Source organism: Agelaius tricolor, unplaced genomic scaffold, assembly GCF_023055355.1.
Source record: "Agelaius tricolor isolate 1412-34295 unplaced genomic scaffold, bAgeTri1.0.p SCAF_7, whole genome shotgun sequence".
In the NCBI taxonomy this organism is placed as follows: Eukaryota; Metazoa; Chordata; class Aves; order Passeriformes; family Icteridae; genus Agelaius; species Agelaius tricolor.
In genome coordinates, this window is record NW_027269267.1 from 43,373,241 (window position 1) to 43,390,795 (window position 17,555).

The following is a 17,555-nucleotide window of genomic DNA, read 5'->3' on the forward strand; positions in this document are numbered from 1 at the left end:
TAAAAAAGAGCTTAGCTGAGTAGGAAAAGCCTGTCAGGAAAGTACTGACATTGAGTTTCTCTGCCAGCAGTGTTCCAAAACATTGGATTTTTTCTTCTGCCTTCCCAAAGAGATGAGAAGAATTGAGAAGTGAAGGATTCAGCTCTGCTAGGCAATAAGCATACATATGCTATAATGGCTTTCAAGTGCTCTTTTACATGTAGGTCAGTGAACAGCAGAGGTTTTCATCCTAGTTATTGTTTGGTTGTGGGATTCTTTTTCTCCACTGATCTAATGGTGGCTAAGCAATCATTTTGCACTTCTGGGCAAAGGCAATTGCAAATTTATTAACTGGGCATTTTTATACTGCTCCCCAGCACAAGAGACACACCTCAAAGCCCCCAAGGTGGCAGGTTCTAAAATGTCATTCATTTTAACAGCAAGATATTGCTATATTCACTATGTGAGCAGACTTTAGGTTAGTTGGTATAATGTGACATGTCAGAATGTGTAAGTCTTGGTCACAGTAAAGAAAAGCAAGAAAACGGGTTTTTACAGCAAAAACTTTCCATCATGGGTTCCCTTTGCAGGACATGGATAACCTCTGACTTCCATATGGTGCTGGATTCTCAGAGGATGAAAGTGAGCAATGGTAAATCACCCCAGATGAGTATCTCCTCCTCAACATAATAAGCAGTTTATGTATCCGGCTGCAAAAGTGTTCTAGGAAGTTGCCAAACAGGAAGGAGATCCTTGCCTGGAGTAATTTGCAAGCTAAAGGCTGGATCCTACCAAAGCATCTGGTCTGAGGTTTTGAACAGCTTTTACTCCCATAAGATTTCAAAAGATAGTTAGGAGGGCTATGTCTTACAGCATGCTGTAAGGTTTGGCTAAAATTGCCTGTAAACTAGTCTCAGGCACTTAGCAAGTCTATGTTACCCTAGCCTTTAAACTACAGCAGAGATGTGCTGTGGATAGATGAACTGAAATTACCCACAAGGAGATGAAATTATATTAACACACACACAGACATATCATAGTGCAAGTGAAAGACAGTAATAATACTCAAAAAAAAAAAAAGTAAATCCTTCTTCCCATGGCCTGACCTACCAGTGCAATGGTGTTAAATTGATAGGTTAATGTCATGAACTGTGCAGATCACACACTTAAACCTGCTGCCACACACCTCCTTTCTCATGACCATTTTTTTCAATTAAATACCCTCTGACCACTCTTAAGCCAACAGTGATATTCTTTGTATCTTGTTAATAGGTGTCATGATAAAGAAATAAGAACATATATCCTCTGTTTTGTGAGTAAGGAGAATTTAATGCAGCTGCACATTAGTTAGTTCTTCCTTTTTTGCCTTGATTTTCACAAACCCCAAACCTTCACAAAAGTTTGATTTTCTACTTCATCCTCTGTTTATGTATCCGGCTTTTATGTATCTGTCAGTTTTTTTTTTAAGAGTTGCATTTCTGGCTAGAATACAACATTTTAGTCACAATACACGGACGTTGCAGAACATTGCAAGAATATTTGACCCCTGCTTTTTATTTCCTAAGTGCAGCATCAGTTCCAAGCACTGAATATATTGGCAGAATTGGGCATTGCTAAATGGCAACACTAAGTCTAACAGATCTGGATTGTAGTTAGTTAGCATGCACTAACTACCTCATGTGATGGCAGGAAATGACAGCTCCAAGGCTGAAATAAGATCCAGGCAGGTGGGCTCCTAAAGGGGGTTGGTGCAAACAAAATGTTGGCCCGTGTGTATCCAGCTGCAGCAACAGAGCCTTAGGTTGCAGAGGCCTTAGGAGAAAAAGCTGTAGTTGTGTTTAAAATTTAATGCATCCAACACATTATTATGCACACACATCATATATGAAGCATTACACATGGTAACACATCGATACTGCCTGTATCAGACAGTTAAGGGCACTAAGTAAAGTACAGAGGTACAGACCTGCCTACAATGAGACACATCATTAATTCTCAGGTTCGGGGTTTTCATTCCCCAAATATAATCGATGGGCTAAGTCCACGACATCTTTCTGAACTCCAGGACACAGAGTTCCTGTGAAAGAGAAGAATCAGAGCGAACAGCTTTTCCTTGCAAACCACGCAGATCACTTCCCTTGTTGTGTGGAAGACAAGGGATGAGCTACCCCAGTCACTGGAGCAGATGCAGAAGCCAGTGGAAACGTGGAGATAAAAAGTCAAAGCCCAAGGATTGGCTAATAGAGAAAGAAGTGTTGTAATTGCTAAATCAACCAAACCGCTTTGCCAAACTTTGACATGCTTGATTTCCTGTGCTTAAATAATTTTTAGGCTTTAAAAAAAAGGGCGGGGGGAAGAGGGGGGGGGAAAGGGAGGGGAAGTGCAGAAAAATAACCAGCTGTTCCTTGTATAGTGCAGGAAACATGTATGATTTATTGCTTTAAGGTTATTTTTGAAGGGGCTGCCTGTGGCAGCCGGAGTGCCGGAGAAGTCACTGAGGCCTGTCCACTTGAAGGGCTCAAACTGTTTCCTGAGCAGCCCTTCTTCACTCGTCACCTCCGACAGCTCCCATTGACAACGTGTGACTGGGGCCCCGGAGTGTTTTAAAGCCGCGGGGGGTCGGGGCGGACAATGGGGCTGTCAATTACCTTTTCCCCCGTTGTGAAAGGGGCCGGCGAACAATGTGCGGGCGGCGGGGGGCTCTGCCGCCGCTCCGAGCCCGCCGCCCCCGCCGGGACAGGGTGCCGGAGGTGCCGCACGGCCAGCCCCGAGCTGCCGCCGCCGCCCCCGGCGCTGGAGGGCAGCGGCCGCCCCACAGCCTCATCCCCTTCCCCGTCCCCATCCCCGCTCCCCATCACCATCCCCATCCCCGCTCCCCATCCCCGCTCCCCATCCCCATCCCCACTTCCCATCCCCGTCCCCGCTCCCCATCCCTGTCCCCATCCTCATTCCCCATCCCCGCTCCCCATCCCCGCTCCCCATCCCCATTCCCATCCCCACTCCCCACTCCCTGTCCCCGCTCCCCATCCCCATCCCTATCCCCACTCCCCATCCCCGTCCCCGCTCCCCATCCCTGTCCTCATCCCCATTCCCCATCCCCATCCCCGCTCGCCGTCCCCATCCCGCTCCCCATCCCGCGCCCGCGGGGGAACGCCCAGGCTGCGCTACCTAGATTGTGCCTTTAAAAACTTCCTGTGTGCCTTGATGGCTTGCTGAGAGGACTGTCCATCATACAGGCGCTTTGTCTGGCAGTCACTGCCATTTGAATTTGACTGACTGAGGAAGCCCGAGTTATTTGTAAAGAACAACAAGGCTTTTCATTCATAATTTCAGTGGGGGGACAGGGTGCTAATGACTGAGCTTGAATAACCAGGGAATGCGGTATTCAAGGCAGGAAGAAGCCCAACTGGCTGCCAAATGAGAGGAAGGGAGGGGAGGGAAGGGGGATGTAGGTGAAAGTGCTTGTGTGAAAAGGCAAACAATGAAATCGGGATCACACGCATGTATACAAATACAAATCAGGTTCTCAAAAGGTGAGACAGGCAAAGACAGAAGCAGGAAGGAGAGCGGAGGAAATTCCCGTTTCTATTTCATTGACTTGCCTTCAAAACCAGCCTCTGCAATGCTAAATCCGAGAGGGTCTCAGCAAAAGGCTCTTCCCTCCTGCCTTCCTCTCACCACAGAGAAGACGCTTTCCCTCTCCTAGTCCTTTTTACCGCAGAAAAAATCCTTTGGTTTGAAGTTGGGCTGAATGAAGATTTTGCCTTTGCAGCTTAAGCTCCAGCTTCAACCAAACCTGAAAGTACAACTACTAGCCCGGGCTGTGGGCCCAGCATCTACCATCTGTACTTATAATTTGACATACTGACCATCTAATTTTGACATACATTTATATATATTCTCTAACTCTGCAAATAATTTATCCTCACAGAAGTCAAACTTTACCTGATGCAAAAGCTATTCAACTAAATAAAGGTTTTTGTCTTTATTTCTATTGTCTACATTGGGATTTTGAATAAGGCATTAAGAGAAATTTCCTTAGCTGAAATGGATTTTATAGAGCCATAATTTGTGTCCCTGTGGAGAAAACAAATCTACGGAGCTAAGAAAGAAAATGGAAATTGAACAGCACATACTTTCGAAAACACAACTGCTTTGACACAACGTAAACCATCAGACTGGATATAATTTATGCCAATTTGAATTGCGTTGTGAGTAAGCAACAATAAGAAAACTTAAAATATGTTAAACGGTTTAAACACTTAACCTCAAGAATGAAGGAAGTTTTCCAGTGGGCTTATTTTGCAAGCTTGTTCTGTCAGATGCAGTGGATTTATTGTCTAAGTTTGTAATGCAATTTCCAATGCTTCCTTTAGCTTTCATTAATTAGAACACCATCCTAGGAGCTGCACTGGACAGCTGGATTCCCTCCCTGGCCTGGAGCACATAAGACTTTCACTCAGGCTCCAGAAGGAGTCAGGGGCTTATTTAGGAGGAACAGCTCCAAGATTCAGCTTCTCTATTAATTTCTGCCTTTGTATCTGTGGGACTTATGAAAGTAACAGACTTGCTTAAAATACAGGAAAAGATGATTACAAAACCACAAATGAGATAGGAGTAACTACATCAGATGCAGAGATGGAAGTTTAGAGGAACTCTTTAATCAAGGGGTGGGAGTGGATGCTCCTGCAGAGACAACCTTGTTTAGATAACCAAACACTTTGTCCTCTTCCCTCTCAAAGTAAGATAATTGTCTAACAGTTCATAATTTTTTAAAGTGTTCCGATTCTATCAGACACAGATTCTGAAATTTTGTTTGAGCAGAAAGACTGGAGGTCATGAAGGAAATTAACACCTTGGGCCTTCATGGGAAGCAGCATGTACACAGCACAGAGACTGAACTGGGACCTGAGAGTCCTAGTCCTTTATTTTGAGATAAGTTACCTCTTTCTTTCTTCCTTATTTTTTCTCACCTCTAAAATGGCCAGTAACATCTCCTGAAAATTAGTTTGAAATCTGTGGAGAAAACTGTGATAGAATATCTAGCAGTTTAATTATTGTCATTGATACTGCTTTTATAATCAGGGGGAAAAAAGCACAAATCTGACAGCAGAATCAGGGTATTTTGCAATTTTAATTTTTTCTAATTGATGTAACCATGTAAACAGTATTTTATTTTGATTGTGTTCTGATTTTCAGACAAGTGATAGGGAAACAGAAGGTTTTATTATCCTTTTTGTGCAAAATTCATTAATCTCCAGGAAATTATTCTGTCCTGCATACAACACCTCTGCTTTCAGGATGTACTTGTATGCTTGTATTCAGATGAACACAAGTCTTTCACAACTGAGGAAAACAAAAATAATCTCAGTAAAAGGATAAACATTACACTTTAAAAAAAAAAACATTTGCTCAATCTGCTTCCTTTTGTTTCCAGCAAAATCTGTGAGTCTGACTTGTACATATGCCTTGACTGACACTCAAGATTTATGTTACCAGTTGCTAATCTCTAGGAGTTTCTCTAGGAGTATTTTTTTAACTCCAGCCTCCAATACAGAAAAATACCTTATGTTCTGGGAGCAGAGTGGCAATCACACCATGGAGGTCCATCCAGGCTACCTTGCACTTCAGAGAAGAGCAAGCTTCTTCCAACTTCACTGCTCACAGTACCCAAGATATTAATTTACCTTTCTGCTACTTATTGCAGTTTAGAGCTAGTTCGGGTATCTCTATATCAGTGGTTTTCTAACTGTGATCTGTGAATTCCTATGGACCACTTCTAAATGGGAGGTCTCGTAATTTACAATTTTCTAAAAAAGTCTATGCTTCCCTTATGGTTTTTTTTCTCTTCTAAAGTGCAGAAAAAGTCTACAGACGGAAGAAATTTGAAAACTACTGTTGCAAACCACAGCAGAGATGTGATAAGTCTCTTCATAAAACCACCTTTCAAATTTCCCATAACTTCTAACATTGACCTCTTCCATTTCTTCTGAGTCACTTTAATCCCAGGTCAACACATAAATGTCTGCATCCTGCTATAAAATATTTTGGGAATTCCCAAACCAGTGCTTATTAACATTTTAATAGACAATCAGTTGATTTTGCATAAAATTCTAGTAGAGTCAAGCCCAGTGTTATCAAGCCTCTAACTGAATGAATCTAGAAAATTGCAGAGTGTTTGCAGAGTTTCAAACACTAACAGACAAGGCCTGTCTATGCTGTCATTCTTATGATTACTTCTACCATAGAAATCAAAAATATTAGAAGGAATACCCTACCAAAAACAAATACACCATATACACCATAAAAAGCCTGCTACAATACCAGCTTAGCAAATAAACTTCACTTAGTCCCAATACATGGCCAAATTGTCCAACTTATGAAAATTTGGTCTCAAGAAAATTTGGTATTTGAGAAATTATAAAATGCATTGTATAAGCTAGAAAGGTTTATAAAGTTGAATTAAAAAAAAAAGAAAAACAATGCTGATTTTATCAAGGACACAAATATAACCAAATAACATTGAATGACACATCAAAGAACATACTAGCTTTATTAGAACAATTTACATGCAAAAGCTCCACATTATATTAGCAGTACTAAATGTATGTATCCTTCAGTATAATTTCAGAAGGTACAGGAAAGAGCTTTGTTTATTCTTTAAGTTTACATAAGTATATTTGGTATTCAACAAATACTGGCAACTGTCCCTCTATATACTGGGGCAATCACCAGATGGGATAAAGTAACACAGGATCTGGCCTATATCATCTTTAAGAAAGGTGTCTATCATGAGCTAGATCTGAAAATAGCAGTTTAATCTGAGAAGATCTGAGCATCACTAAAAGCAAGAGACTAAATCTCCAAGCAGCTGCAGAGCTTGTGCATTCCCAACCAGAGTGGCAGGTATCAGTTCTTTCACATGTAACAGTGCTGATCCTTGTCCCACCAGACTGTGTTCCTAGAACTCAGTGTTCATTTCCCCCCTTTTCTCAGGGAAAGAGAATTCCAGGATTTCCTTCAGGTAAACTACAACAAAAATTGCAAAAGCAAAACTAACAGTACTGAGTCAAGGACCTAATTTTCTTTATAAGTACATCCACCTGTTTACAGTGCAGTGTGTTTGACTTCTCTGTTTCTCTCTACAATTTATCTAAACGGCCTTATCTGCCCTGAGAACCTCAATGAAATATCAGTAGACAAAAAAAGCTTTACACTTTTAAAAAGCTCTGTCATTCCTTTATGTACTTTAGCTTATTCAGAGTCACAAACATGGAAGATAATCAATTAAAGGTTTAAGTTTTGATGGAACTTCTGGGCATTAGAAGCAATGTGCAGCCAAACTTAGTCCTTTTAGGATGTGAAGAATCAATATTCCCATATCATTGCATTAACTCATGAGATAATGCATGAAATGTTCTCAAAGTCAGCAAAGTACTGCACTTTCATTCCCTTGCAGGAAGAATTCCTTATGAATGAGCTGCCCTCCCTTTTCAAAGTAAAGGGGAAAACCACTTGTTTTCTAGTCCTGGTCCGAAAATTGAATCAAGCAAAAACCTGTGGGACAATTTAATGATGAAGCAGAAAAGTTTCAGCTATTTCATATGGGTGTCTGTCATGTCATACACTTTTCAAATGTATATTCCCCATTTTTCACCTCAAGCCACTGGAATTGCTACTATTCACATATATCATGAACATACAACACGTATACACATAAATACACGTGTATGTTGGTATGTACACAAATATATATATATACACAACAGTTACATTTCTCTGCTGAGAATAAACTCAAGAACCTCGTCTCAAAAATAAGGCCTACTTGGCTTAAAAGCAAAAAAAAAACCAACAAAACCCCCCTCCAAAAAAAGCCAAACCAAAAAACAAAAACCACAACAAAATCATGCAGTGGTTAGAGCAAACCACTAGGGGAAACATAATCACATGCATTAAGCCATTCTCCACGACAAGAAATGTGAGTGATACATTAAATCCTCCAAAAGCTGGTTCCAAGGTACCATCAGATTAAAACTCTGAGAAATCAGCATTGAAGCTCCAACATGAACAACACAAGCACACACACAAAAGACCACACTTAATTTTTTGCAGATTTGTGCACTATTGATTGTTTACCTTTGTGCCAGTTAGCACACAAATCTTTGCACACAAATCTTCTCTTTCAAACTCATCAGTACCAGGATGCTGTATTCTTGGGGGTTTTTCTGGCTTTATTTTTGGCTGGTTTTTTTCTTTTTTTTTTTTGAGCTATAACACATTGAAGCTTCACCATTTTGCACGCATGACTGGCAGTGCAAATAAAAATAGCTTCACTGTTTTTATCTCTGCCTTTGAGACTACTCTCTGTATTAAGTGTATACACCTGTAGTTGAAAACTGGTGTGGGAATTGATGATTGCACTACTGACCAAAGGATTTTAAAATGGTGTTATGAACTTTCCAGCTTAAAACACTATTTATGTACTCAATATAAATGATGATAAATAATTTAACAGACCTTTCCCATGTGTATAGGTTTGCACAAAAAGTTCTTAACCTATTTTTGACTTTGCTATGTGGGAGGAAGTAAATTTTTGTCTTTCTGCAGTGAGGGGAATATTGTGTTTACTGTTTCCCGGATATTTTAACCCGTATTTGTCTCCCACAGCGGAATACCGTGGATTGCCTTGCTGACACAGAGCGCGCAGCCTACACACAGGGCACATCTCCGAGGATGCTCATGTCGCTGCCCGGCGCATCCTCCTGGAGACGCCAGGCCGCTGGGTGTCCCGTCCCGCGGGGAGGCTCAGGGCAGGCCTGCGGCTCCCTCCGGCGCTGCCCGGCGCCGGGGTTGGTGCCCCCGCGGAGCCGCCCTGACCCGCTGCCCCCCGCCCCGGCGCCGCGCTCCCTCTGCCGGGGACAGCGGCCGCGCCGCCGCCGCTCCCCGAGCCCCGGCGGTAACCCATCCACACCGGGCTGCGGCTCCAGCCCCGGGGCAGCCCCCGCCTGGGAGAGCGCTCCGTCTGCGGGCCGCGGGTCGAACAGGGTGGGGAGGGGACGGACGGCCGGGATGCAGCAGTTCTGTGCGGGCTAGGGAGCGATGGAAGCCGCTTGAAAGGAAAGAAACGAGCCCCGTTTAACTCCGCCTGACCTTATTGTCACCCGAGTACGGAAAATAGTTTGCAGGTTCAGAATATTACTGTGGAAGAACGGATACTTGAGCATAAAACCACGAAAACCCGAAGGCCGCCCATGTGAGACACAGCCCTCGTTATTTACACGTTTTTATGGGGAATGACCACCCCCTCCACAGAGCGGTGACCAGCAGGTGTAGGAGAGGAAGTGCCTGCGAAATCGCCTCGAGTAGTAGAGGGCTGGCTGGGGCTTTGCACCGCGGGCTGTCCATGTGAATAGTGCAGCGATTCCTGCCTTACACACGGTGTGTATTTTAAGCAGTGCCACACGTGACACGGGAACATTGGTGCTCGGTGCGCGCCTGCCTGGGGACAGGGCTGCGCGTACAGATACGTGCCGGCGCAAGATGCCCGCGTCCAACCAGCCGCAGTGGCCCCGCCAGTGCTTCCAGCCCGTACCAAAGGGACCGAGCTGTGGCCGTGTCAGGAAACGCCCAGAAGACAAACAGTCACGTTCGCGAGCTGCTCGCAGACCGTGTCCCCCGCACGGATGGCAACTGACTAAAATAAAGTTGGGGGGGGGGGGGGGGGGGGAAGTTTGCAGCGCTTTTTTAACTTATAAGAAAAACCCCCACACATCCAGCCCCCCTCAGCACAGGCGAGGGGTCCCTGCTGGTGCCTGGGACGCGGCGCACCCCGCGGGCAGCGCCCGAGGCGCGGGGAGCTGCCGCCCGCTCCGCGCCCCGCTCCGCGCTCCCGCCCGGGCACGGGGGCGCCCTCCGCGCCGCCTAATCGCATTAATCCGCGGGACAATGCCCCAAGTAATCACCCTTCCTGCTCCCTGCGCTGCCGGCGACCGGCGGCTGGAAAGGGCGAAGCGGGGGAGGGGAGAGGCAGAAAGTGTAAACTTTTATTCCACTCGGTTAAGAAAAACGGGTGGGAGGCAACGGGGAGCACCCGGACACGGGTCTCCCGAACGCCCGCCGCGGCGGGGAGAGCGCGCCTTCCTCCCCGCGAGAAGCGAGTTCCCCTCGGTTTCCCTGCAAACCTATCGCCGCCTGCCTCTGAGTAAATACACGAGCACAAAAGCAACCCCGAGCGGCGTGAGACCGCGCACGGAGCAGCCTCCCGTGAGCACAGGCTGCGGCCAGGCCCCGGGAGCGCGGCTGCCGCTCGCCCCGCACAGCGCGGGGAGCGCCGCGGACGGGCCCGGGCCCGGGCCGGGGCCGGGGCCGGGGCAGCCGGGCTGGCTCGGCGGCGGCAGCGCTGCCCTTTTGAATGCCTCCCGCAGCTCTGAGTGCTGGCAGGGCGCTGGGAGCGCCAGTGAATGTAGCCCCGCAGAGCCAATGAGCTGGGACCGGATGCGATATATCCTCTGGGACAACAACTGCTCTGTTCCTCCTCAGATCCACATGACGCCATTTACTGCTGCTTTTGCAGAGAGATCACCCTACCTCCTCCGGAAAGAAAAAGAGAGAGAGGGAGAGAGCGAGCGAGCAGAAAAACGCCGAGCCCCTACAGCTCAGATCTCAAATCTTCCTCCTCCTCCTCCTCCACCTCCTCCAAACACACAACAACAACCACCACCACAAATCCGCTGCGCTCCCAAAACACCCCCCCGATTGCAAACCACAGAACTGCCTGCAACACACACGCTCGCAGAGGGAGCGAGAAAGCTAAGAGGGAGAGAGGGGAGAGGAGCCTGCAGCAAGCAGCTTCTCAGCAGAACGGCTACATTGCACAAGCTGCTTTCTTGGAGGAGCTCAGTGGAAGAAAGCTCTGGGATTTTATTTTAGATCCACTTTGTTTTGTTTTCTTTGGCTTTTCCCTTTCCTCTTGATCAATTTGCAACAGCAACAAAAAAAAAAGTGACTTGGTGTTGGCGATCCGGCCTCCTGTTCATTGAGGAAAAAAAAGGAAAGTGTGTGTGTAAGACTGAGTGATTTTTAGTAGCAAAGAAAACCCACCCCGATCCGGAGAGGTGTTTTGATTATTATTATAGTATATACACGCACACACGAATTTATAATCGATCTGGGGAGAGGCACCTAACTTTGCTGTGGACTTTTTTTTTTTTTTACATGGTGATCATTCTTACTCTAATTTGCAAGTTGGACTAAAGCAGAGTTTGGAAAAGAATTTTTTTTTGCTTTAGGGCTGGATTTATTTGCAAACCGCAGGAAGAAGAAAATACAAGAGAGAGGGGTTTGGTGCAGCGCCGCGATCACGGTGAGAGCCTTTTCCTTCTTTGCAAAACAAGCTTTTCAGTAACCTCCTCCCCCCCCCTCCCTCCTTTGGTTGCTCCAAGAAAACTCGTGGAAATGTTTGAGGCCGATCCCTTTTCCATTCGTACAGGTTCTCCCTCTCCCCCCCTTCCCTTCTCCTTCCTTTCTCAGAGAGGAGCTGGAGGTGGGATTTCGGAGCGGTTTCTCTCCGGGGAGGGGTGGGGGGACCTCCGCGGGCTTTGCGGGCTGCGCAGCGTTCGTGCCCCGCCGCGGTGCCCCGGGGGTGCGGAAGGCTGCGCGGGGGGCGGAGGGCTGCGCGGGCGCCCCGGAATGCCTGCGGGGGCTGCCAGCGGGCCGGGGGTGCGCTCCTAGGAGCCACAGCTCCGGCGTGTTCTCCGTGCTGCTGCTGCTGCTGCTGCTGGTGCTGCTGCGGGGGGCCGGGCACGGGAGGTCCTGCGCGCTCCTGCCTCGCCGGGCACGCGTGGGTTTCCGACAAGCCCCGGGGGAGGTGAAGGGAGGGCGCAGCGGGGCTGGCGAGCGCCGGGGCTGTTGGTGCCCCGCTCCTGGGGGAGAAGGAGCAACCCGCCTTGCAGTGCGTGATTTACGCCTGTCTCTAGTGGCGTCAGGAGATCCGTGCGATTCGGAAGTGAGTGCACGTCTGGTACAAATATATACGTGTGTGTGCGTGCGTGTGTGTAAGCTTAGATACTTCTCCTGTGATGAAATTAATTCGATCTGTAAGACGAGGAAAGTCCTTCCCTAGGTTCTTCTATGCAGAGAGCATGTGTGGAGGGGAAGGATAAGCCATAATTTTTACTTTTTTTTTTTTTTTTTTCTTTTGTGGGTTTACTTCGTGACAGCCCCCTTCCCCCATTAAAAAAAGAGGGAAAAAAAAGAAAAAAAGAAAAAAAAGCTGCTGGTGTTTTCAGCAAGCTGTTTGTGTGTCACTTTGCCCCACCCCGATGGTAAAGTCCCTTTTGCCCTAATCCATAGTCTGATCACACACTCGGCCCTTAATGGGGGTTTCAAAGCACTTTGAAAGAAGAGGAGGTGGTTGGTGTGTGTGCGGTGGGAATGGGGGTGGGGGTGCCTTGCACAGGCTCCGGCCACAAACAGAAATTCACGGGCAGAGGACTTCTCTCCCTTAGGCTTCGCCCTTCCCCGGCCAGCTGTACACGGGATTTTTCCACAGCAGGCAAGAAGCCCCTCGAGTTTTAAACCTCCCCAAATGTGCCGAGCGCGAAACCCGTCCCCCTCGCTCACCCTTTTGCCAAGCCCAGTTTGAAAGAAAAGAAAAGTTAACAATCCTGGCACTTGAGCTCGGTGAGAGTGGACTTTGGCTCTTAGAAGTGGGGAATAGTGTTATCACACACATGCACACACAGAAAGGCAAATCTGCTTCTCTCGCTCTTGGCGGATGCAAAGGGGAGAAGTACTGGGTCAGAGGAGGGAGAGGTGTGCCCTCCCGTCAGGATTTTCAGGCAAATGTAGGTTTGCAAATAAGTGTGCTGGTTCTTTGCATCCTGTCCTGTTAGCGGATCAATGACGGGGAGAAAAAACGGGGAGCACCCGGCTCGGCCCGATGCCCCACTGGAAATGCCTCCCGGGTCCCTCCGGGCTGGGGCGGAGCGGGGCGGGCTGAAGGTCAGGCAATTTGCAGAATACGCGTAAAATAAGAGGAGCTTTTCCAGCGGCTGGCTTTGTGAAGTTGAATGGGTGTTTAGGGCAAGGCGAGAGGGGGTAATCTGCCTTTTGCCCAGCTGTCCCGGAGGTGTTGTCTGAACCGTCTGCAGGGCGCCTGGCACTTCCCGGGAGGGGAAGCTCCTTTAGCATCTCCTGGGGGAGGGCAGGGGGGAAGAGTTAAAAGGAAACATGGGTTTGACTTTCTGATAAGGCGGCTGAAGCTGCCCCCTCCCACCTCCCGGCCCGGAGGATGTCTCCTGGTTATCTCCAGGTTGTCTGCACTCTCCGGCGGGCGAGGGGCTGTCGCCTCCCACCTGCTGCGCGCCCCCCGCCCGAGACGGAGCTGGAGGCGGGGAGGGAAGCGGAGAGCGGAGGCTGCTTTTCCAGCTCCCACCTTGGCGTCTGAGGGGGGCTCCGCCACCGATCCCGGGGTCGTCTGAAGCGCCTTCAGGTCAGGGTCAGCTTTGCTTTTGCAGTGGGTTGTCATTTCTGGAGAGGCAGGGGCTGATCCGGGGTACCCTCCAGGCTGCCCGGGGCTGGTGGAAACCTGGACGCGGAGGAGACATAGGGCTGCCAATTCCTCTCAAGAGCGGGGGAAAGCATTTTATTTTCTATTATTTCCTATCTCCAGATAGTTTCAGAGGAGGTGAACATCTACTTAGGCTGTTGGTTGAAACTTTTGGTATGGCAGAGGTTTTAATTTGAAAGAAAAAAAAGGATAAGCAATGCTTCAAGCCAAGCTTGCAAGACTTTTTGGGGGAGTATGGGCGGGGGGGGGAAAGGAGCACTGTAACATACATCCTGTGTCCAAAACCAGGATTTAGCAATATTTAAAATAAGTGGTCATTCTTAAAAGTTAGAGATTTGTCTATATGTATTTATTTTAATTTTTTTAAGAAAAAAACACTTGAAGGAGGGGAGCCAGGAGTTAAAAGGTTAAATGTTTTGCATTGGTGTTAGAATAAAGACTGTGTCTTGAGGTACTCTTTGTTAAACTGTTTGGCTATATTTTACTATTCTGCAGTACAGTATTATTGTTGGTAACTGATGTGTACAGAGTAACACTATGGTGCTCTTTCTAGGTATAATTGAAGACATTGTGTGGTCCTTGTAAGAAGTTTGGTTCCTGCTTGGGTTTTAATTGTAGAATATTGTTCTGGATTTTTGTATAGGTAATTGGATTTTGGAGCCACTTTAAGATATGATGAAGGCAAAACAAATATTAACTAATTTAAAGGGCAATACTTGAAACTTGTGCATATTTGAGTGTGGAAGTTATTTACAAGTTCTCATCTTCTGTGTCTTTTACTGGCTTTTCATTTAAATTCTAAAGTCTGCATTTCTACTTTGTAGTTAACGATCCTTTCAAGTAATATTCACAATCAAGTAGACGTCTTGGTTGCTGGCATTATTTGATTATGTTATGCATGCCTCTATCCCACAAGCCACTCTTGATAATATTTACAATTTGAAATGTAGTCTATGGAATTTTTTACACATAAAAAAAAACAACAACCAAACAACTGTGGTAACATTGCTTTTGTAGTTTTGAGCCTTAAAATGACAATCACAGTGGTGTGCCCCAGTATGACACACACTAAAATACTGGAGAGAGGTATTTTTACTTGTGCTGTTGAAGTTTTTGGTAGCACTAACTCATTTAATGTCTAACCTCAAACATTTTATTGCTATTTAGTGTTTTTCTTGGGACCATTGGTATTAAACTAAAATTTCCTATTTACATCATGTAAAGTTTAATGTGTAAAGAGACTAGCCTACCAAAATATTATCCAGTTTTGAACAAAATTGGAGAATTATATGTCTGTCATCAGCAGGTCACATTACACTTGCTAAATACTTGCAGGATAGTTTGTTGGCTTTTTTTGAGTATAAGGTTTTCAGTAGCCTGATGTGAAAAGAAGTGTCACTTCAAGTGGCTGAAATGTAATCACTTTAAAGGCCATGGTCTAACCAGAAGATAGCCTGAGAAGCCTCAGTCAGCAGGAGTAATACCTAGACTTTCCAGAGCCACAAGTTAAGTTGCATGGTCCTAGGAAAGACTCCTAGGGATTCTTAAAGGTCCTTAAGCTCTCCACAGCAGTAGGCAGAACAGGCCAAGGGAATTTGGTCACTCAGCTGACCGGTGCCAGTGCTTGTCCCAGACGTGACTCCTTTTTTTAATGGCTGATGCATTACTTGATTGTCTGTGGTGCTGTGGGGTCCTGCAGGTTTGAAAAGCTGCTGGAGAGAGCATGAGATGTGTTTCAATAGTGAATCCTCTCTTTTTTGCTCCAGGATTTCAGATGTGTTCTAAGCCTGGCGGAGTGAGCAAGCTTCTGGGCACTGATGGAGACTCAGCACGGCAGTGGGTCGCAGCCCTTACTACAGGCTCGGCGTGACAGCGGGAGGCCGCACGGGGAGCCTGACCTGCGGGATGTCCTGATGCAGCAGGTCCACGTCTTGTCCTTGGACCAGATCAGAGCCATCCGAAACACTAATGAATACACAGAGGGACCTACGGTGGCTCCACGGCCGGGGGTCAAGGCTTCTCCTCGGGTAACAACCCAACCCAAAAATGAAAGGCCCCATGGGTTGCCTGAGCATCGTCATTTTAGCCGGATCCAGCACACGCAAACACATGCATCTCCTCGAGCGCCTCTGTCGCGGTCCATCAGCACAGTCAGCACGGGCTCACGGAGCAGTACGAGGACAAGTACGAGCAGTAATTCGTCAGAACAAAGACTTCTGGGATCATCTTCGGGGCCAGTTGCTGATGGGATAGTCCGAATGCAGCCCAAGTCTGAGCTCAAGCCAAGTGAGCTGAAGCCACTGAGCAAAGAAGACTTGGGAGCACACAGCTACAGGTGTGAGGACTGTGGAAAGTGTAAGTGTAAGGAGTGCACTTATCCAAGGACCCTGCCCTCATGTTGGATCTGTGACAAGCAGTGTCTTTGCTCAGCCCAGAACGTGGTTGATTACGGGACTTGTGTTTGCTGTGTGAAGGGCCTCTTCTATCACTGCTCTAATGATGACGAGGACAACTGTGCTGACAACCCCTGCTCCTGCAGTCAGTCACATTGCTGCACTAGGTGGTCTGCCATGGGTGTAGTGTCCCTCTTTCTGCCTTGCTTGTGGTGTTACCTACCAGCCAAGGGTTGCCTTAAGTTGTGCCAGGGCTGTTACGACCGGGTAAATCGGCCTGGGTGCCGCTGCAAACACTCCAACACCGTTTGCTGCAAAGTTCCCAGCGTACCCCCCAGGAACTTTGAAAAGCCAACATAGCATCGCTAGCCAGAAATACTAAAGTAACAAGGATTATTATTTTAACGTACATATGCAACCAACTAAGCATCTATGGTCTTGGCACTGTAGTAGAAGGGTTGGGGATGTACTTTGCTGTTTGCAGTGAAATGCTTTTCTGTGTGTGTCCCATCTTAACTGATACGCTTGTTAGAATCCAGCTAGTGGCATACAGGGGAAAAAAAAGGGATGCAGTACATTGTGACCCACATATTGCATAAGCTAAAGCAACACAGACACTCCTAGGCAACTCTATTGTTTGTGAATAGTACTTGCAAAATTTGTAAATTAGCAAATGACTCCTTTTTTTTTCATTGTTTTCTGCCAGAGATAATGTGCTATATTTTTGTATATACAATAATATTTTCAACTGTGAAAAATAAGTGCTGTCATAAGACATGGCACAGTCACAAAATATTATACTAATATGTTGTACATTCGGAAGAATGTGAATCAATCAGTATGTTTTTAGATTGTATTTTGTCTTACGGAAACCTTCTATTACAAGACTTTGATTTCCCTTTGGACTTCATGTATATTGTACAGTTACAGTAAAATTCAGCCTTTATTTTCTAATTTTTTCAACATATTGTTTAGTGTAAAGAATATTTATTTGAAGTTTTATTATTTTATAAAAAGAAATATTTATTTTAAGAGGCATCTTACAAATGTCACCCCTTTTTATGAGGACGTCATAGTTGCTGCAAATAAGGGGTGAATGATGCATATGTTCACTATAAAATAGAAAATATATTAACGTTTGAAATTAAACTGGGCTACTTGTCATTTTTTCCCATTTACTGTTCTGAGTTGGGAGAATTGATACTTACAATTGCAAACTTCACAGTGCTATAGTCACAGTGAGCCTAATGTGAAACCAAAAAGAGATTTTTAAGTGTCTTCTTTTGTTCTTGTTTACTTCTTCACCTGAAAACAGTGCAGGCTTTTTGCTCCCTTCCTTTCCACAAATGTCCCATATACTGTTCCTACAAGAGAAAAGGAAAATGAACATAGGAAAATGCATTAATTCATTCCAGACTAGGACTAATAGGCACTGAAAGCTTGACCTATTCTATAAGTGATGAACTTTTGTGCTTCAAATAGGAAATAAGTAATCATTCACAAAAAATGTTAGGCTTGCATGGCTTTACTCAGTGATGAGAGAGAGGAGGAAAAAAATATAATTAATACCATCAATGCAAAAAGCTTGCAGGATTATTTGTTAAAGTTAGTAG

General features: G+C 46.0%; 1 protein-coding gene and 1 long non-coding RNA gene across 2 annotated transcripts; one reads left to right on the top strand and one right to left on the bottom strand.

Annotated features, from left to right (window-relative positions):
• Positions 1-1,536: 1,536 nt before the first annotated feature.
• Positions 1,537-3,229, bottom strand: LOC139591946 (uncharacterized). Its single transcript, XR_011679806.1, has 3 exons — positions 3,148-3,229; positions 1,946-2,056; positions 1,537-1,791 (listed from the first exon to the last, which is right to left on the bottom strand). It is a non-coding gene; the product is annotated as an uncharacterized lncRNA (long non-coding RNA).
• Positions 3,230-10,539: 7,310 nt separating this feature from the next.
• On the top strand, positions 10,540-17,091 carry SPRY2 (sprouty RTK signaling antagonist 2). The gene is made up of 2 exons (XM_071431006.1): positions 10,540-11,341; positions 15,316-17,091. Exon 2 carries the CDS (start codon positions 15,367-15,369, stop codon positions 16,300-16,302), a length of 936 nt encoding a protein of 311 aa, XP_071287107.1. The 5' UTR covers positions 10,540-11,341; positions 15,316-15,366; the 3' UTR covers positions 16,303-17,091.
• The last annotated feature ends 464 nt before the right edge of the window (positions 17,092-17,555 follow it).